This window comes from Chiroxiphia lanceolata, chromosome 2, assembly GCF_009829145.1.
Source record: "Chiroxiphia lanceolata isolate bChiLan1 chromosome 2, bChiLan1.pri, whole genome shotgun sequence".
In the NCBI taxonomy this organism is placed as follows: domain Eukaryota; kingdom Metazoa; phylum Chordata; class Aves; order Passeriformes; family Pipridae; genus Chiroxiphia; species Chiroxiphia lanceolata.
Genome location: NC_045638.1, coordinates 74,647,220 through 74,669,081, shown reverse-complemented (window position 1 = coordinate 74,669,081; position 21,862 = coordinate 74,647,220). Strand labels below are relative to the sequence as shown.

Genomic DNA, 21,862 nt, shown 5'->3' with positions numbered 1-21,862 from the left:
ATGGAGGGAAGAGATTAATTATTACCTTGTGTTCCAAGGAAAAGATCTTTCAGATGCACTTACCCACTGACCAAAAAGTGCCACATAAAGAAAAAAAGACTGCTACAAGAATTACAGGAGATCCTTAAAAGTCCATGATGTTCCTGGATGTATTTTAAAGAAAATAACCTTTATCTCTGTTCCATTATCTATAGCATTTTCTCTTCAACACAAGGGAAGGTAAAGACTCAGAGTGAGTTTTAAGGTGGGAACTTCCTTTAGTTCCTGATAAGCATGAATTAAGTGATCTGTGAAAAAGAGGAAGGCGCAACAGTCCCTTGCTGCTACAAGGCAATAAAGTTCCCTTATCCCACTTCCTCTCTAATGTAGAGAGGAGTACAAACCAGATGGGGGAAAAAAAGGCAGGTAGGGGGGTTGTGGTGGGCTTCATTGCTTCAGCATAGAAGCTAAAAGAGTTTAACTGAAATTTTTACTTAGGAGTAGTCAAGACTAGTCTCAAAATTCATGAGTTGCATTGAAAGCAACTTCAGCAAAGCCTGTACAGCTTGAGAGTGAGTTACAATTCTGAGTAAAGCCTGACAAGCATTCTTGCTGAAACCTCACTGAAATGTAAGCCTTTACCAGAAGAACCTGGAGACTATTTACTCATTTGTGAAACACTTAGTTTGGTATCTGCTGAAATAATATTTACCAGTAAGCCCTACAAAACCCAGTGTACTGACAAGGCCCGTTGTGGTGGGGGCTGAACTCACTATTTCTTTTGGTATTTTTCTGTTTCAAAGAACTTCTAAAGTCTGAGCTTCCTGCATGGACTACAAGAGCCCTTTTTATGAGCAAACACAGACAAAGTATTCATGGTAATGAGTGGAAAATGCTATGTGTGCAGCTGGAACAAAAACTGGCTCAGTGTGATTTAATATGACCGTATTGTCCTATCAAAAACATGTGCATGATTAGTTCACATGGATTTTTCCCTCATGTTGTAGTTTTTCCTCTTTTGGATTACAGTCAGTTGGCAAGCAACAATGAAGACTCCACTGACAGAAAAAAGGCAGCAGTAAGACAGTGTTGCAATTTCTCTGTGCTATTTCCCAATCCAGAATGCAAACAAGCTGCCTCATAGCTCACAGGATCTAGTTAAGCCTCCTGTCACATATAGCATCACCTCAGCTACTGAACCTACCCACCCTTCAAGTGTGAAACATGAAACATGTTTAAATAACGCCCTTTTTAATAACTGGACACTAGAATTAATCTATGCAAAGGGTGAAATTAAAGTTTAACATTTCAGTCATCACCAAGAGCTTGACCTCATTATTCAATCTTAATCACTCAGATATTTATTCAAGTATGAAAACTGGAGATGGTCACATCAAAAGTTTAAGACAGATGTAAAGCATCATTCCAGCAAACAGTGGTGTGATATGCCTTCATACCTACTACCCATTTTAGTCTGACAGCTGACTCAATGCCTGTCTCTATGCCCTGCAACCAAGCAGAGGTTGTAAGAAATATGAGTACTACTTCTAGATGACATTTCCATGGCAAACCATTAATGCACAGAAAAGGAACCAAATCACAAGATTTAAAACCTTTTAAAATTTGTGCAAGTAACATTGTAATATTACTCTAAAAATCCTGGATAGGATTTTAGTTTTCCAAAAAGCTACATTTCTGTTTTAATTTCAGAAATTAATAGGGCCATGGAGACCACAGTCTCTTTGGACAATGGCAGGACACCTTCAAAGACATCAAAAGTTGTCTGTTACCACACAGCAAACAGAATTTCCAATGAGGTTCCAGCAGTTCTTATTGAAAACAGAAAGAATCCCTTTGTTTCCTTCCTCTTTCTTTGTATAATGTTGATTGTTCTTTCTTATGACAAATGTACAGGGATTACACCAAGACAACAGCAGCTGCACAATCTTTTTTTAGTTCAATAGTAAGATCACAGGATGCTATTTGTTTTGCAAGAATGGCTAATTTGAATGACTAAAAATATATACGTTGACACACTCACAATGGAGAGATTCTGAAGTCTGGCTTTGTTTTTAAGTATAACCAGCATAAATTACTCACTGGTATATGAACAGAAGGGATTTGCCCAGACACAGAAAAAGTGGTGCTAGGTTTTTAATTTGGTTGGGTTTTGTGCTTTTTAAAAAAAAATTTTGTGTGTGCTTTTTTTTTTTTTTTTGTAGTTATGGTGGGATGGGGTTTTTTTCCTCCTTTTTTCTGTTTAAAGCAAGCTGTAGAAGAAAATTGTATTAAATCTGATTTCCCCCCACAGCTGATATACAAAGAAGTCATCACATGCCATATGCCCAAACCATCCCTTTCACTTGCTGAACATGAAAAGCTTGCTACAACATTACTGTAAGTACAGGGTAAGTACTGTCAGAAAAAGTTTTCTATTAATGAAGAATCCAAGCAGACATTGAAAGTTGTTAAGCATTAGCTTTATGAGAAGCTCTAGTTCATATACAGCTTTATAAAAAGTGGAATAACACACTTCCAACCACATTTTAATTAGATAACATACTAATTACTTTATAATTTTCTTGCAGAACCATTCCAGATAAAGCAAAAACAATCACCTTGAAGACAAGTCCCTTTGAATTTTTCGGTTTAGCAATTAATGGAATCATTTAGGTTGGAAAAGACCTCTAAGGTCATCGAGTCCAGCCATTAACCCAGTACTGCCAAGTCCACCACTAAACCATGTCTCCAGGTGCCTCATCTGCTCATCTTTTAAAGACCTCCAGAGATGGGGACTCAACCACTTCTCTGGGCAGCCTGTTCCAATACTTCACAACAAGCCTTTCAGTGAAGAAATTTTTCCTAATATCCAATGTAAGCCTCACCTGACACTACTTGAGGCCATTTCCTCTTGACTTGTCACTTGTTACCTGGGAGAAGGGACCGACCCCCATCCCACTACAACCTCATTTCAGGTAGTTGTAGAGAGTGATAAGGTCCTCCTTGTGCCTCCTTTTCTCCAGGCTAAACACCTCCAGATCCCTCAGATGCTCCCCATTGGACTGTGCTCCAGACCCTTCAACAGCTTTGTTTACTTTTAGTGCTCAGCTTAACAGCAGAATAGTGTTTAGCTTTTTTACACTTTATATTCTGTAGCTTTAGCACACAGAAGACCTTAAAGCCATAATTAAACACTGCAGAGCAGTGTTTGCTTTTCCTTAGAAGCATGGGTTTAACTCTTCTCAAAAATGTTTCAGGTTGACATTAGCACTAAACATCAGTCTTGCCAAAAACAGATTAAAAATTCAACACCCACAGAGCAACCAAAGCCTCAAACAGTTTAGCCAGTTTAAAAAACTTTCTAAAAACAAGAAAGAGAAGGGAAGTATTTTAAATTTGGTGCCAGTATTTAATCCTTACAAACACACACATTAAAGAGAACAGAAAACAAGGTAATCCATCTCAGGCTTACTGCAATTAATACAGTTCTTTTTCAAAACAAAACTTCTTACAGTCATCATGCATTCTTCTGCTATTATATAAACCTTCTTTATGTAGTCACTTCTCATTTGTCCATCAGTTTTAACCCTTGACTTACTAATATAAGGGTTCAGTCCTCCAGGTCACGAGTATACACTGCATTACTACTCTTTCTTACCCAAACAATGGTCAAAACTGCCTATAGAGGAAATATAAAAACATTGTCGTTGGATTTATCAGTGTTAAAAATTCCAGGTTTTGAGCAAGCTATTTCATAGCAGATCACTGCACATGACTGCCAAACCTGTGATGATTTAAACCCACATTTCATATCAGGAAATGTCATGACACAAAGTACATGGTATTTTAAGAGTAACTTCATCATTTTCATTCATGATGCACTGTCATGCTGTTCTATTTTAGATAATGAGAAGGGAAAGGTGAATCATGCGGTACTGCCAACGAGTTTCATCACTGAATACAGTTCAGCTATTTATAAAAAAGGCATTGACATTTTTCTAACATATTTACCTCGTTAGAGGGGGTTGCAGGAGATGTGAAAATTGTCTTCCCATAGGACCATATAAACATGACAAATGACAGATGAAAAACCACAAGGTAGACAACTGCAATAAAATACAAGTAAGAATTTGGTGAATATAGCTGAAAGGAACAAGCAATTAACCCCCTGATCTTTGAGGAGGGCTAAACTACTACACTACAAATCACCTGATACAATTAGGTTAATCACTTTTTCCTGGGTAGACTTAGCAATCTAGGACTGCTCACTTAAAAAAAAAAAAAAACAAAACAAAAAAACCCACAATAAAACCCCCCATCAAATGTGATGGTTGCTATTCCTCAAGAAAATAATATGTTTTTATCACAGAATCACAGAATGACCTTTAACAGTTCCAGGGATGGGGCACCCACAGCTTCTACAGACAACCTGTGGCAGTGCCTCACCACCCTCACAACGGAGAATTTCTTCCTAGTATCTAATCTAAACCTGCCCTCTTTCAATTTGAAGCCATTCCTCCTTGTCCTGTCACTGCCTGCCCTTGTCAATAGTCCCTCCCCAAGTCTCCTGTAGACGCCCTTTAGGTACTGGAAGGTGCTATAAGGTCTCCCCGGAGCCTTCTGTTTTCCAGGCTGAACAACCCCAGCTTTCTCAGGCTGTCTTCATATTAGAGAGGCTCCAGATCTCTGATCATCTTTGTGGCCTTCTCTGGACTTGCTCCAACAGGTTGATGTCCTTCCTGTGCTGGGGCTCCCAGAGCTGGATGCAGCACTGCACATGGGGTCTCACCAGAGTGGAGTAGAGGGGCAGAATCACCTCCCTCAGGCTGCTGGCCATGCTGCTTTTGATGCAGCCCAGGATACAGCTGGACTTCTGAGCTGCAAGTGCACGTTGCTGAGCCACGCTGGGTTTCTCATCAACCAACACCCCCATGTCTTTCCCCTCAGGGCTGCTCTCAATCCATTCTCTGCCCAGCCTGTACCTTTGCATGGGATTATCTCGACTCCTGTGCAGGCCTTTGTACCTGGCCTTGCTGAACTTTCCAAAACAGATTTTGAAGGGAAAAAACCAAATCAACAACAACAAAAAAAGTCCCCCAAAACTCCCCCCCAGAACTGAACACAGCTTCACCTGTGGCATGTAAGTGATTAACCTTTTTGGATAAAGATGATGATGCTGTAATTCTGTTCTAGATTATAAATTTGATTACTGGCCTACATAATTCAATTTAATTTCTACTTCTAATAAAAACAGCACAATATTGTGCCATTACAGAAGGCACTGGTCATCAATGACAGTAAAAATTCCCAAACAAGGGTTTGGAGAGGACTGCACTCTAGTCATGCTAACTGGGAGTTAAAAATTGTGTTATTATATTCCTTCAAATCACCTGAGGAATACAATACAACCTGGAAAAGTCCTATTATAGTCACAGTGGCAACAAAACGTAGGTGGCTTTAATAGGGAACCCAACCAATTTATTAATGGATGTGTGTGATATGGTTGCCTTAAAGAGCAGACTTTATGACCCAGGAAGCCTCTTCTAATCTTGTTTCCTCTAGCAGTTTCTTTTACCACTTGTCAAGAGGAAACAGATCAATTGTGCCAGAAGAGCAACTCTTAGAAAAAAGTCATATTAAATATTTACATTATTTTCACTTATATTATCTTCTGTTGCAAGAAGGAAACTTGGCCTACTTTTCTGGGCAGATGAAGAGAGTCCTTTAAGAAGGTGTATGATGTACTTTATGGATGGCAGAATTTGGGTCTGCCAAACTTTATTCCAAACTTTGGGAACCTCCTTGTACACAGCTCAGAAAATCCTTGTACACAGCCACAGATGATGTGGTCTTAATTTATTGCCTTTCAGGATTTTCATGGGGCTTATTACAATGAAAACAAACAAACTGCATTTGAGCTTTCTTCAGAGAATTATGCTTTTTACCTTTGCCTACGACTCCTCCAACCTTACAGACAGATTTGGCAAATTTTCAGCTGTGGAGCTGATTGAAAATTCAAGAAGCAAAATTTTTTTCAAAAGCCATCCTAAAACTGTCATCCTGATAGGAAAGAACTTGTGTATTACTGTACTAGGCACTGCAAAATTAGAAATTGTCTTTTATTGAAAACATAATCTACATTCAAACACAATGTGGTTAAGCAATTAAAGCATGAGAAAATGGTTTGGAAGAGAGGAGAAAAGGACCATAAAACTGGAGTGGAATCAGTGGCACAGATCAGGACTTTGGTGTAGAAAAGTGAGAGAGGAATTGAATAGAAGGAAAGAGGAAATGAGATACAGGGCAGAGCAGGGCACAGCAACACTAACTTCTACAGTTCTATTCTGTCCATAAAAATCACCCCCAGAATTCAGATTCTTTTGAAGGATTATTTTTAGTGCACACACAATACCTCCAACAGCAGAACCTCAGTCTTGTCACAGACTATAAATGCCCCAACACAAAAAACAACAGGCACCATGTCTGGTTGCAGCAAGGGTACAGATCTGTGCCAGTGATACCAGTATTTACTAGAAAGAGGCAGCTGTTGAAGTGCCCTTGCACTCTTCATGTAACTGAGATCTTGCAATCTGTCACCATCATCAAAAGCCAAGGGCCTGACTTCAGTAGCCAGTGACAGGCACCACCCAGGGAAAGACCCTGCAATTGGTAGACCATACTGTCCCCACTCTGAATAAATTCTTGCTTCTTTTCCCACTCCCATGCTGCCATTCCTACTGTGATTACAGGTCACAGTCAGTGCTCCCCAAGAAATGAGAGGGAGGGAAGAGACCATTTTTGACAGCTTTACTTTAGCAGTCCATCTAACCTCCACCTTGGGTAGCAGTATCTCCTCTGCAGACTGCTCCCTGAAGCATCTTGTATCTGTTTCCAGTACAAATAAAAACCAGGCTCATTCCTAGTGAGCTCATTTTCTTGTATTTACAAGCTAGATGGAAAATACAACAAAAACCTCAAACCCCAATATCTGACAGTTTAGCCAGACTCAGAGTCACGATGAAGTCCTGGCTAAGCTAAGGCAAACCAGGATTCTTGGTGCCGTGCTGTGACCGAGTGAAGACAATTCTCTTTAAAGGCACTGATGCATACTAGACCGTAATTTATGGCCTCAGGAAGACAATGTCTTAAGACATGGTCGCAGAATCCTCCTAAAATATGCTAAGCCCCTCCTAAGATTTGCCCTTAACATCCTTTTCTGAATCATTCTTAACATTACTTCCAAGACAAAGTCAGATTACAGAGGAGTAATAATATAACAGCAGTATATTATATTGTTAAGAGAGATTCAGAGTTGCCTTTATTCCCCTATCCTAATGGATATAAATCCAGACAAGAATATAAAATTATGAAGAAAAAATTAGCCTCAATGGGGTGAAGAAATCACTGTTAATTTAATCAAAGGTTGCAATTACGCACCGGGGTAAAAGGATCTGAATGTAGCACACTGAAATATGGAGCAAAATACACTTGCTAAGATTGCACATTATTGATTTACACAGCAATGTTGCTGGCACTTTGGCCTTTTGACTCTTCTGATGTTGATTCCTGGCTGTTGGGAGTTAGCTTATAAGAACATTATAAAACTTATGCTAGCTTTCTTTTCAAATGAAAAGAGACTTCGTATCTCATTTTAAAATCAACCTTCATAGTTGAGAAATCCAAGCATACAGGATGCCTATGATATGATGCAGAATTGAAGGTGCAAGAAGCGTGCAGGTGACAGCTATTAAAAGCCTAACAGTCAGGTTCCAATGACACTGTCGCTCTCACTAATTAATCTAGCATTTTTCTTCTGTGGTAGATTTAGAAGCACCTGGTTCAGTGAGACAGGTGCTGCATTTGTAATAAAGCCAGAGATCTGACTATGTAACACCAACATCATTGCTCTGCCAGGCTTCCTTAACTGAGACATGGATCTTGCTTTTCCAGAAGAAACTAGCACGTAAAACCTATTCATATACAGGTCAAGTAAGCATATACAGTAAGCACAGCAGCAACTTGCTGAATTTTGTGAGCAACTTCCTGAATTTTGTGAAGTCTAGGTAAAGCCCAGAAGTGAAATGGGATGTAAAAATCCAGGGTAAGACAAGCTCACATCTTGAATGGCTTACAGTTCATACTTTGAAGGTTTTCCCACTCTTTGAGCTCTTCATTAGAAGATGAAAGAGGACAAATTCTGCCAAGGTTCCCTCATTTTACAGTGTTCTTGTACATGTTCCCCACCAGGAAGAAAACTGCTAGATTAGCTTCAAATTCTGTGCTGTTTTGCAAAATATCTAAGAGGTGAGAACCTCTTACCAGTCTGAAACAGCCCTCTGTGGATAGTCAAATCTATGCTTAATCTACTGCTCATGTTCCCCTATAAGCTGAAATGAACTCCCAAACAAATACCCCATCAATAATATGCTAGAATTTTTTTTAGTCAGTTTATATCTCTATAAGTACGACCCACCGTGACACATATTTGCCAAAGCCAATATGAAGATTAAAGTAACATTTGTCAAAACAAGGTCTTAACCATTTGACTTGGGCATTTAAAATTATAATGTGTAGCCACTTTTGAAATGGCTATGTTTTGCACATTTCTAACTAGTCCTAAAGAATGGGTTTCTGAGGAATTTGGTAAGCTGTATGGAAAACAGCAAGCAGTACAACAACAATTCATCTTCCAGAAGTCTTTCAGGTCACTCAACTAAACAGAAAATGGACTTGTGGATCTGCTGCAGTTCCTTCTCTCCTCTCCTTTCTCTGTTCTTACAAGGTACCCATTTAAAAATATTTGCAAACCTAAATCATAGCTGCCTTACTTGCATTAGTCACAGGTCTTGTCATCATCCCAAGTTTGTGATATTAGAAGCTAAACAGACTCAACTGTACAATATTTGCCTTGTTTCTTAGCACTAATCTACTCACTACACAGAGCTTACACATCAAGGAGCACATTTAAATTCTATGTCCCTTAGGACTTGTGTGCAAAGCAGCTATTCACATCTTCAAAAAAAATTTTAAAAAAATTACCTTTTTCTGCAGTTGAAGAAATAGTAACTGGAAGAGAGAGAAAAAAAAAAGTGTTAAGTAAATCTGTATTGAATCAAGTGTTTGGCTAAAAGCAAGATATATGATAATGATTTGTTCCAGAGCATAATTTGGGTGTTAATAGAGCCTCCCTACCCAACACTGGGGTTAAACAGGAGTTAGTATTCCTCCTGCCAGCCCTTGATGCTTGGTGAGTTAGCGGAAGAGCTGAAGGGATGCAGTTCCCTGCACTAATGAAACAAGCACATTCCACAGACAATCATTAGACTAACTTTATGCATATCCCTCTTCAGATATGTATCTAGCTCATTTTTCTGAGTCAACAGCTAGGCCAACAGGTGTACCACTGGAAGAGAGAAAATTAAAAAATTCTTACAGAAATCCTTCTGAAACTGTTACATTACCTACTTCCTTCTCTTAGTTTTTCCCATCACTTCTCTCTTGCCGTCACATACTATTTTTGACCTTATTTTCCCCGACCTGAATCCTCCAGGTATAGTTAAAATCTCTCCACTTCCCTGTCTCCTACAGCCTCACCTCCTTTCATGCCAACAGCAAATTCTACTGTTCAAATCTACCTTGTATACTGCCTGACTACTACATCCTCCTGCCCCCAGGCTTCTCCAAAACCTTCACACTTAGTTCATCAGTTCATGTACAACACTGAACAGAGAGTTGCTGTACTTACTGGTTTACTTTGCTCATATTACTTCTCTTGCTGGATCTCTTCTTTGCACACTGAATTACTGAAATTTTACAAGGAAAGGATCTTTTCCTGACTCTTCATCTTACACAGTAAATATAAGCTTCTGGTCAACAGCATGACTAAAAGGTTAACAGAGCACACCCTGGCTGCTGCAGTGTACCTCATCCACACTCCCCTCTGACATTTTGACTGTCATTAGTCTGAGTGCCCCAGTTCAAAAGAGCTTTTACCTGATGCACACTAGAGTCTTAAATCTGCAGGGCTTCAGTATGTATTGCAGACTTCCTTCTGAAGGGTTACTTTGGTTACAGAGGTGGCATGTGTCTCACTTACCTGTTGATATCTACAGTTAAATGGTCTGCAACTATATTATGCAACTGTGCCTCTTTTTATAGTAAGAGACATAATGAGGTGATATCTCAATTTATAGATGACCTCTTTTTGTTCAGATATGTTTTGGGGTTTTTTTCTTCTTTTTTCCCCCCCCCTCTCCCCTGCCTCCCTTTTGTCTCCCTTTTATTTAATATCCACACTCTCTCTGTCTATGGAAGTCTCTATGAAGTTAATGGAAAAGGTTCTGGTTCCTTCCACCTAAGGAAGGAAGAAATTATCATTTAGAATAGAAGACGGTTGGCTTCAAACTCAAGGAAGTCAACCCTAAAGAACAGCTTAATTTCACATTAGTTATGGACACTTGCACAGCCTCCTCCAATGTTTCTGTCAAACTCCACCGCATGCTACAGAAGTCTAATTATTTTTAAAGCAAATCCTGTGAGTGTTTTCGCTTGAAATTTTACTGATGTATTATTTCTCCAGTTAACACTTTTTCAACAATGCAAGGAGAAGCTAAAAATCATTAAAAAGGTGAAAATTAAAATAAACTCACCAAGTATGGTTGTTTGCTCAACTTAAGAAAAATACTAAAAGTACTTTAGATTAAACATTGTCTTTGACTCCTCATATCTAAAGTAAACACCTTTGCACACAGCTGGATAAACATGCATTTCCTTAGACAAGAAATATAAAAAAGTTCTTTATTATCCTCTAATGGGATGGAAGAACATCAATATATTTTTTTAAAGTAATTCTGGTAAAAGCACTTCTTAGTCTGTAGCCTCATTTCTGCTCTCAGCACAGAACAAAACTGTGAGCCAAATTTGATGTTTAAAGACTCAAAATAATGAACAGGCTTTACAAGTAAAAACAAAACAAAATGAAAGCTTAATATTGTATCACCTGTGAGACTTAATCAAAATAGTCCCTAAAAAACCTTCATAAAAATTAATTAAAGCTTTGCAGCACCAGGAAGATAATTTCTCTTTCATACTTAGGTCCCTTAGGTCAGAATGCAGTTACTAGACTCTGTAGAACAATTTTCGTTCGACAAACTCCTGCAGTTTGAGGTAAAAGCCAACACTGAAACACTTGTGATTTTCATCCTGCCTGATCATCTTCAAATGAAATAAAAGATGTCCAGTTCTCTTCTGTCTCAGAAGAAGTTGTCTTTCTGTTTCTATTCTTTTCACTGTTGTTATGCCCATTGTCAGGTAGATTAAATGAACAGCAACCTACTATACTTGTCCAAATGCACTCAGCAAATGGCACATGAACAGTTTCACAAGATCTTTATACTGCAATGCAAAGCCTTCCTTCACATAAGTTAATATCCAATCTTTATGCAAAAAGCCCCCCTTTAAATATTAGCTAGGCTGGCCATCTAATAAGCAGCTTTACACCATCAAGAAATCAATTCTAGCTTTTGAACTCTGGTTCAGGGGAAACAAAACCACATAAGACATTGCTGTTGTGGTTCCCCATCCCTGGCCTGTAGCTTAGCTCTCTATCACTTTTCTCCCTTATAGTTTTCTTCTAACCATTAAGATACTGCTGCCAGCTTCCACTAATTTAGTACCGTCTTCAAGCATTTCTAAAACATGGTTTCTTGTCTGGGGCATGGGATGGGGGAAAAATCAGCACTGCCTTTTTGCTTATTGATATTTTTTTGAACAAAATAAACACTGCATATGATTTAGATGTTAACCTCAGGATGCAACAGCACTTTGCACAATATATCTGCACCAGCACAAGTTACTGCCTTCAGTACTGCAGTCGACACAAACCTGCCCGTATTTCAGAAATGTAAGTATTGCAAAACAGCTGATCGTTGATGATTTTAAAATATCAGTCTACTGCTCAGCTAGAAAAGGAAAAATATTCTTTGGATTGGTTTCTTAATATTAAGTTGTTGGTTTTTTTGCAAGAAGACTTATGAAGTTCTAGAAAGGTATGCAAGGGAAGGATAAAACACGACTAGACAATGAAAGTTGCAGTTTACTTCAATGCAAAGAGCTCAGAAGCATGCCCTTGGGGGCTAAGGCACACAAAGTTTTCACTATGACCTCATATTTCAAAGGGTTTAACATCTCAGAGTTACAGCAAGTCAAGCAAGTCAAAGTCAAAGTCAAAGTGAACAAGCCCTGTCGGTCTGACTGCAGCGAGAGCTTTACCCTGGCTACCTCAGGGTTTCCAAAATCGACCTAAGGAAGGAGCTCAGCAAAGCCTGTCTCTCTTTACACGAGGTAAACAGGCCTACATTGAATGAACTTCATGCTGCTGCAGCTTGTCTAGGGATGTACAACACACTGTCAGTTGGTCCTGTACCACTAAGCAGCTCACACACTGGGGACTCCCACTGCTTTGGGGTCACTGAAACATGAAGCACACAATACAAAGTATGTGAGTTCACATTGTGCAGCACACTACCTCCAAAATACACCATTACAGCCTTTTATCAGGCTAGATTTGAATGTACTTTATAACTCAGTTTGCCTAAGAGGATAAGCAGAAATTGCAGTTCTGACTTTAACAGACGAAACGGTTGCCTTAGTTTTGATTTAGAGACCTAGCATCACTCCTGACAGCAAAACCACTTTTTCCTTCATGACCCCAGTCCTTGGTTACACCTTTCTAGATACTCTTCCTTATACTGTTACCCGTTATCTCTCATCTCACTTATGTCACAAGAATGAAAGAGGTGGAAGTCTATAGATTATCAGAGGAAACAATCCTGCAGACATAGGGCCATCGTTAGATGAATAACAAATTAAAGTAGAGGAAAATGTCATTTGCTGGAAGCATTCTTCTTGGAGTACAAACTAATAAAGGTGTCAACTTCAGAAAACTGTGGAGAATTTTTTAAGCTGCTTTGAGGAAACCTTGCACAACATCTTGAAGAAACAAGTACCTTTACGGAGCTGGTTTGCTTTCAGTTTCAGGCTTATTTTCAGGATTGCTAGGAAGTGTTCAAGCACCTTCCAAATCACTGCATAATAGGAGAAAGCCAAACCTCTCTATTCTGAGGCAAAAAGGTGCAATGATCTGCCAAGACCTTTCAAGAGGCATGCTAAAAGATGAGACATTTCACTTCAACCTTGAAGGAAAAAAACCCCCACATTACATCTTCCTACTCCCCTAAAAGCCCTGCTCCAACCAAAGCCAGATATTCTTTCTGCAGAGCAAAAAATTCAACTGCAACTAACATAGAAGTATAGAAAAGGACAAGAACTGATCTTGTTACTGAAGTGCTATGCTTAGTTCCCCATCCCCTCCCACGATGGCTCCCAGTAGGAGTCTCACTTTGGTTATTATAGCCTTTCCAAGAATTTCAAGAGTAACATTCACATTCTGGCTGACATTCCTCATGGGTGGGAAGAAGGAGTGATAAATGCGCAATTGCATCCCTTCACCAGATGTACAGCCTTAACTTTTCTCAGCTTTTAAGGAAAAGGGTTAAAAATATTAACAAAAATTATATCCATCTGTGTGTATATATATATATATATATACACACACACACGACATATATTTCCAGAAGTTACCAGTACTGAAGTCAGCGGCAGCTCCCCACAGGCACTGTCCTGTCTGCAAAGGCAAGCCCCACTGACATCATCTCAAGTTTTTCATTTGTTCAGAAAAACAGAAAATGGCACTTTACTGGAAGTATAACTTAGGTTTATGGATACATAATTCCCATTTGCAAATGCAGACCTTAATCACCCACAAGAAGATGGCAGAAACAGTACTTACTGACGCAAGTGGGACAGACAATGAGTGAATTTCCTTGAGAAAATACTCATTTGGCTTCTGTTACGGGGCAGCGTCAGAGCATGAAGACCTTACCACTTCTCCACTGCTCTCTAAAAGCCTTAGTTCTGTGACCTTTCCACACTGAGCTAGTTCTTATTTCCCAACTGGCAGGCACCCACAAGGTGCTTTCCTCCCTAAGCAGCAGGGAGTTGTTTTTAGACAAATGACTCAAGATGACTGAGTTGACAGCATCATGTAGCCAAAAGCCAACGCAGGAAGAAGATGCTGCCAGGTCCCTGCTGAAAGGCTATGGGGGCCCAGGAACCGCACACGCAACCGCCACCAGCCGGAATGAACGTCTTCTGCAGAAATTTGAGCCGCACAAGCCTAGAATTCTTTTATCTTCATGTGGTGCTAGACTGATACATTTTTTTTAAACTCCAGAGATCCAGGAATAGGACACAGGTATCCCCCCTCCCAGTGCACTGCCAAGTGATTCAGAAAGTTAACATTTTATAGAAAGGCAATGCAGGAGATGGGGCTCCACAGGCCTTCTTATTGTGCTGGCATGAGGAGTCAAGCACTGCCACACCGCGTGCCTCAGCACTGCCTGGGGCTGATCAGCAGCAAAGGGGTACCATTGCCCAGGTCTAACACAATGCTTGTCTCAGAGGCATGACTTGTGGTGGACAGCTCTTGCTACAGGGATGTATGCAGTTACTCGTCTCAACCACCCACCCCCTCCCCTATGTCAGACAAACATAACAAAAGTGAGCACTTCCCTTCCCAGACACTTCGGGAAAGGACTGAACTGCCAATGAAGGCAAGTTTGCATGACCACAAACAGCAGGGAACTGCAGTGAAAAAGGGTTAATGGCAGTGAATGGCCTCTCGCTGTCCTGGGTCATGCACAGTCAGTCATGAGAGGGAAAAGAAGCCCTGTCAGGGCTGCTGATGCCCTAAAGCAGTGCAGCTGTTTCCACAAGCACATGAGCTGAAGCCTAAACTCCTCACACACACTATGCCCAGCAAGAGCACTTGAGTGAGCTACCTTGAGACTTCAAGTGATCACAAGATGATGCCTTCAAAGGCACTGCAGGTAATGTGTGTGTGTGACACGTGGGGAGAAAGCAGGAAGAAAATGCAGCCGGGAAAGAGACACCTTGGTGCAAAGGGGGATGTTCTGTGTTTTATGACCACCAAATTTTCCATGTCCACGATGGCCATACCCATTGCTATAGGATTCAGAGAAGCATTATCACAGGGACAGGTAAAATGAATTCATATTTCAAATAAGGCAGTTCAAGCTGCGCTGCAGAACTTCTCTGTTATTTGTTACCAGCCATCATTATAATTTGTTGCATGGTTAAAACAATATTAACACAATTCTTTCACTATAACAAGTAATTTAGAGCAGCCAGAGGCTTGCTGCCCAGAAAACATTCTCTTACCACAATAATAAAGGGGCTTTTGATTTAGCCAAGGTCTTTTCAGTCTTAATGCAAAGAGTATGTGCATAAATACAAACAGGTTACAGCAGAAATTAGCATAATCAAGGCAAGATACTCCTTGGGTACTGAGTTACATTTAGCAATGAATTTAGCTATGACAACTGAAAAGATTTCTGCCATATATTCTGGGAACAGTAAATTCTATGCTACCGCTTCCACAGTTCAAAAACACAGCTACAAAGGCAGCTGACTTCTGGAATTCACAAAATCCTAGAGATGGCTCCTTATCTCTGCATCTTCAAAATATTCTTGGAAGTTATACCAAAAGTCTCCCAATGGTCTTCTCAGCAAGAATGCTTGCATGTTTTAAATGACTTCAAAATCAAAAGTTACAGCTGGTTAACACACAGGAGGAAGTGTTGCCAGGTCTTAACCTCACAGTCTCACACTTGTGTCCGCACCAACTATAATGTGCTAAGAGATCTATCAGCCCAAACAACTAAAGGCTTTTTCTGCAAGTGAAGTTAGCATTTATCTTCAGCAATGTACCAGGTTTGTCCCTGAAAACACTATTCCCCGGGAAGCACTATTCACTTTCAATTTACCATAATTGCTCAAAAAACCTCTAATGTAACTTGATTTTCTTCATCTATTTAATCACTATTGCCTCTGCTCATTCTATTTGCATTTTGATGGATTTTAAACCCTAGTGTTACTTCTACACACTTTTCCTCAGCTGCTTACTCCAATTACTGAACTTTCTTCATTCAATTCTTTACCAAAAACTCTGCTTTATTGTAACAGTAACAGCTTTATTGCTCAGTAGCTTGGAAGTGCTGTGCATAAATTGCTTCCAATATTGCCTTTAAGCTATCAGACACAGCCACAAGAAAGCCTGGTTTCTTCTCAAAAGACAAAGAGAGCTCTTACTTGCACCAGTCAGTGAGCTGTGTTCTCTCTGGCACACTGGGAACAGGAAAAAACAGAATTGGCAGAAAGGCATGGAAGCTCAGAAGCACGTGAGTGGAACTAGCTTATGGCCACACCACTAATTAATTACATTTTAAGGAGGCGTATTTATACTCAGGCCGGCCAGACCAAGCTCATAGTAACACTACACTCAAGTATCTGCATATGTGAAAGTGCTTTCTGTGTTAGGAATAACTCCAGTGATTCTGTAGTTGATACTACTAGGACACTTGTGAGAGACAGGAGTGACAAACAGGATAATCAGCTGGTGTTGACAGACTGCTAGTCATCATTCTGTTGGGCAGAGTTGTTGTACACACCCTGCACAGGATTTGATGTCCTGCAGGTGATACTAGAAACTGTCAGTATATTTAAAGTAAAAAAACAAAACAAACAACCCCCCCCCCCCACCAGACATAGCTGCTGTAACCTGCAGATGTGGACACTCATCCCATGATAGGGACCTGCTTTGTTCACCAGGAATCCTTCTTCATGTTTGGCTTCAGACTTTTCCAAAATCATTTGCCTCCTTACTTACTTACTGGTCTGGCTTGCAACAAGTGTTTCCTCAAATACTGGAATAAAATCTCGCAAAACTCTGTGGATGAAAATCTCCTTGTAAATTTCCTTACAAAATATTAGGCACTCTGTTTTCTCAGAGAAGGATTTTGGTGTCACCAAGTTCATTGAGTAATGGAAGAAATCAAACTGCCCAGCAAGCTCTCATGCATTAGGTCACTGGATTCCCCAACTTAAGTTTTAACTTAGTAACATTGGTCAGGTTTGATTGGTATTTGTCACTTGAGATTAAATATGGAACATACCTATGATAAGAGCTAATTTCCAGCCAGCAACACATTAACAACAGAGCAGCCAGTAATGTAAGTTACATGAACTCCCATCATGATATTAATAAGTCAAGATTTTGAACACAGCCCTTTAAGGAAGTTGTTTTGAAAAAACACGTCATTTATAAACACGTATATTACTTGTGGGAAAGCTAAGTGATGGGGACCTCCTGCCTTCAATGTACTGGACATGTAAATCCTAATAAATATTTAGTATTCTATTGCTCTTGCTCTGACTGACAGGAAGCTGAACATGAGCCAGCAGTGTGCCCAGGTGGCCAAGAAGGCCAGTGGTATCCTGGCCTGTATCAGGAACAGTGTGGCCAGCAGGTAGCCACCATGAAACACAGCAAGTAACATCTCTGTATGCAATTACTATGCTGAACTCAAGCTTTTAAAAAAAATACAATTATTTAACCCCCCCCATGAAACTTAAGAAGCAGCAGATTAAACAGATAAAAATATACATACACACAACATTCCCACAAAAATCCTATTCATAACCTGCAACCTTTTTCAGATACTGTAAAAAACTAACTTGAATGTTAGTTACATAGGGCTTTTGAAAACATAAGAGAAACCAAATTTTGCTACAAGTTTTGGGCTCCTTTGCAACCTTGGGGTAAATCTGCACATCAAAAACCAAAGAGGTGAAAGCCTAGGTACAATCAATTGCAGCATTGTGGACATACACTTCACTTCTCTGTTTTTTTTAATCCAAACTTGACAAAGCTAAAAGCAATGACTAGTTGTCAACAGAAATGGTAAAATAACAGGTTCTCTGCATTCACTCTATGACAAGGTAGTAGCTGAGGCACTTAAGTTTTAAGTCTACCACAGACAACTGCAAACCAGCTTATACAGTAACTATCTGTTTAGGCCTATTCAAACACAAAGTCTGTTCCTCTCAAGATTAGATTTAATCTATATTTTATTTCATTCTCTCTGCAGTGGCAGCTTGCCTAATTCCAGACGAATTATTACTTCCACCGCTAAATTTTTTTCATTGCAAAAGGCTAAAGAAAAAAAAAACCAAAATAAGCCAGCTTTCCATGCTTAGTGCTTCACAACAGTCACATAAAAATCACCCACTGTGTAGACAAACACACATCAAGATGCACAAGTGAAATACCACAAACAAAAAAACCCTTGCTGCATTAAAACCCACACTTCATCTCTCTGCAAATCATATGATTAAAATGCTTCTGTGCTTCACATTTGAGACAATGCTGCACCATATATAGCATCAGAGAGACTGCTGCAGAAACTGCAGAGGCAAAGCTGCTCCTCTTGTGATCCAGTTCTCTTCGCCAATTTTTTAAGACAATTTTAATAGTCAAAAGGGAATGTGAATAAGGAATGGATGAGGCATTTGGTCTTTTGGAAAAAAAGGAAAAGCAGAAGCCTGAAATGCTGCAAGAGGAACTTGATTTTTAGCACAGATAAGAGAAGACAGTCAAAGGTTAGGTAGGAGGCACTCCACTGAGGATTGGGGGGGGGGGGGGGGGGGAGCAGAAGAGGGTGAAAAATCTGTGACCCGGAACAGGAGAAGTTAAGCACATCCCACAGAAAACAATTTAGTGACAGCAGAAGGAGGTAATATTGGGGAGGTGGCTAAAAGAACAAACATATTTGTTACATTCTGATTATCCCTTTTAGACATGATTCACACCTTGGTGAAGATTCAGCTTACACCAAAAAAGTGGTCTGTGCTTACTTCTCAAATGTTTCTATTAAATTTCAAACATACTAATGAGAGAAAAACGGATACTCATCCTGTTACAGAAAGATTATGCACCAGCTGAGAAGGAGTTAACAACTGAATTGAAAACTCCATAAAAGCTGTTTCAGGAACCTATAGTTTATAACACTTGTAAGGAAAGTACATGTTAAACCAGCACAGACTCTTACAGTTGTAGGAAACTGTTGAACAAACACTGATCTATTGAATGGATGAAAAATGCATGACATGAACCCCCAGCATTTACAGGCACAATTTCAGACAGACAGTTAGAATCTATCCTATTCCCATTTTCCATCACAGGCAGTCTCAAGTTCCAAAAGTAGGTACAGTGCCATCCAAGTGTTTCACCTGTCACAGGTGTACAGGAACTCAGCTCAGATATCCATCTTTTAACACTGAAAAGTATTCTGTTCTGAAAAGCATGTCTACATTAACTCATAAAAATATGAGTCACTAGAGAACAAAATTTTAATTATTGAAATTTTGACAGACAGAGCCTGAAGTTCAGAGTATGCAGAGGGTCAATGACCTCAAAGTAATGTCTACTAAAAGCATACACTTGAAATTCTGGTCCTTTTATCCACAGCATCTGGTAGGAAAACAGAGACTCAGAAGTGATCAAGCAACGTAAAGCCCCTGATTAAAAATGAAAGTGACTTTTAGATCACTGTTGTAACTCAAGGTATACACAAACCTCCTACTGTTGTTACCAGTGAAAAATTTGAGAGAACCTATTTTCCATAATCTTAAATACTCATACTATCCGAGCTCTTTGAAAACAAGAAGAAAAGCTTTATAATCCACACCTAAAAGGCAATCAGAAAGTGCTGCAGCAATGAGTGATCACAGCTACAAGAAAGTAAAACCACAGGAAGCCTTCCTGCTTCAGCTCAGACACTTACTCAACTCCTTGCTTTCTCTAAGCCCCTTCTCTCCCCTACTCCAAAATCATCCTGGCCTATGGACCAGTTTCAGACAAGTGTTGAGGCTCAGTGGAGGTCTCACACTAAGTATATGCCAGTAAGCTTCATCAAAGCTGTTGGATGGGTAGAAGAGACAAGCTCACACTCCCTGTTAGCAAACAGCTGCTCTGAGCTCAGATGGCTCATTCTCTGCCTCGTCCCCTGGGTAAGCCAAGCAACACCAAACTGGCCACTGCATCACATTTCTTTTTAACCAAATGGTAACTAGGGATCAAGAAAAGATGCCAACTACTGCAGAGCTGTCAGGAACGGTTTAGCAGATGCAGGGGAAAACTGACAACAGAGGGCTGGGGCGGACACCGCAGACAAAAGGCTGAGAGGAAAAAAAGGGATGGAGTCCTGACGGCAGAAGAAAGAGCTGACACAAGACAACTCCTCAAGAAACAAGGCTGACTAGTTCTGTTGCACTTGGAACAATTTTTTCATTAGAGGACTGGCAAGAGAGCAGATTTCATGCCATACAAAAGGCACATACCCACCTGTTCCTATAAACTAGAATGATCAATACAGTGCAAAGCACCATATAAGAAAATAATCTTTCTACTCAAGCTGAGCACTTAGTTTTCCAATAATTTTTATCCAGTCTGAGCACCTCAACAGGAATTCTACTTATTTATAGTTAGAGAAAAGGATCTCATTTAAGATGATAATATGCATGCTTACATTGAGACATGACAACACAACTAACTGTACTCAGAGTGGTTCAATGTCTGTATTTTTAAATTCCTGAGAGGCACATAAACATAGTTAAATGTAACTAATGATCTAACCTGTTTAATCTGCTTTCCTTTTCTTGCAAAGGTAACTCTCTTTTCCTACGGGAATGCTTTTTACATGCTTAACATGCAAATGTTGTCCTTCAGTGCTGATACTTCAGCATTTTCTGTACTTTGAAATCAGAAGTTACTGACACTCTGCTGTATCATCTTGCCATTGCTTGGGAGATACTGCATTAGCATTTTCAGTAGAGATTTCTTCTGGCGAGGCAGATGGAGTTACCTTCTCTCTGTTTATGCAACAGACTCCTCAGATGGAAGCATTACAACAGATCACCATGTGCTTCTCATATGGATTGTGCTTTGGGGAAATCAGAGCTATCTCCCTACTGACAAGAGCTATTGCAGTCTCCTGGAACAGCAAGGAGTATAATTTAAACTATTAACATGAAGTTATGCATTCTAAATTACAAACTGCTTTGTTTGCCAGGATTTTAGATGCACTAGACATTACCTTTTATTAAGAAAAAAAAGCAAACCCTTCTGCAACTAGATGCTATGAAAAGAATACACAACTAGTTACTCCCCTAGCTTTGAAAATCCCATTTTTCCATACTTAGCAGAGTATGATGCATGAAAACAGTCATACATTCTCAAGCCTAGCAAATAGGTAAAACAAGTCATTGTCCTTAAAACTCTTGCCCCAGGAGAAGAGTCAGGACTGTGTTTTTCAGTAAAAACCTAACCTGAACAACATTTTTAGTTATTAACTTTTTTTTTTTTTACATAAAACTAGCCAATACACTTTAGTTAAGATCTGCATACAATTCAGCCAAAGTTAACTTTTCTTTTTCTCGGTGCAGAATGCACTACCAAAGTCTGCTAGTGTTTTAGCAAAAGGGTAAGAAACCGGCTGGCTTCACCCACCAACTCTGACTACGTGTGACAAAACAGTGTCTTCTGACCACCCTCCAGCCAGTCCGTATTAGAGCCCATCCCCTACAAAAACAATAGATGGGATAAATAATAAAATACAAGTCAGCCATAAGTGAAAATGCACCACAAGAGCAGCGTTCCACTCTCTCTGGGCATCTGAGAGATGTGGTAAGCAGACACAATCAGTCCAATTCAACGACAGCACAGTATAGCCATTGTTCACAAAAGCGATGTTACAAGCAAAACATGTTTTGATGACAAGAAAGAACACATGAAATAGTTTTAAACTAACAAAAAGCTATTTTACAACATCCTTTATGTATTGCTAGGTGTGCTTTCTCGCAAACAGAGCTCTGGGCAAGTTATGCATGAAAAGAAGAAATAATC

General features: G+C 39.7%; 1 protein-coding gene across 2 annotated transcripts in view; it reads right to left on the bottom strand.

Annotated features, from left to right (window-relative positions):
- ZDHHC20 (zinc finger DHHC-type palmitoyltransferase 20) overlaps positions 1-21,862 on the bottom strand; it is a 47,307-nt gene that overhangs the window by 22,213 nt on the left and 3,232 nt on the right. For both annotated transcript variants that reach the window (XM_032679528.1, XM_032679529.1), the window contains exons 2-3: positions 9,019-9,045; positions 3,991-4,085 (exon numbers count right to left, since the gene is read on the bottom strand). In XM_032679528.1, coding sequence (XP_032535419.1) covers positions 3,991-4,085; positions 9,019-9,045 — 122 coding nt within the window. The remainder of the gene's footprint in view (positions 1-3,990; positions 4,086-9,018; positions 9,046-21,862) is intronic.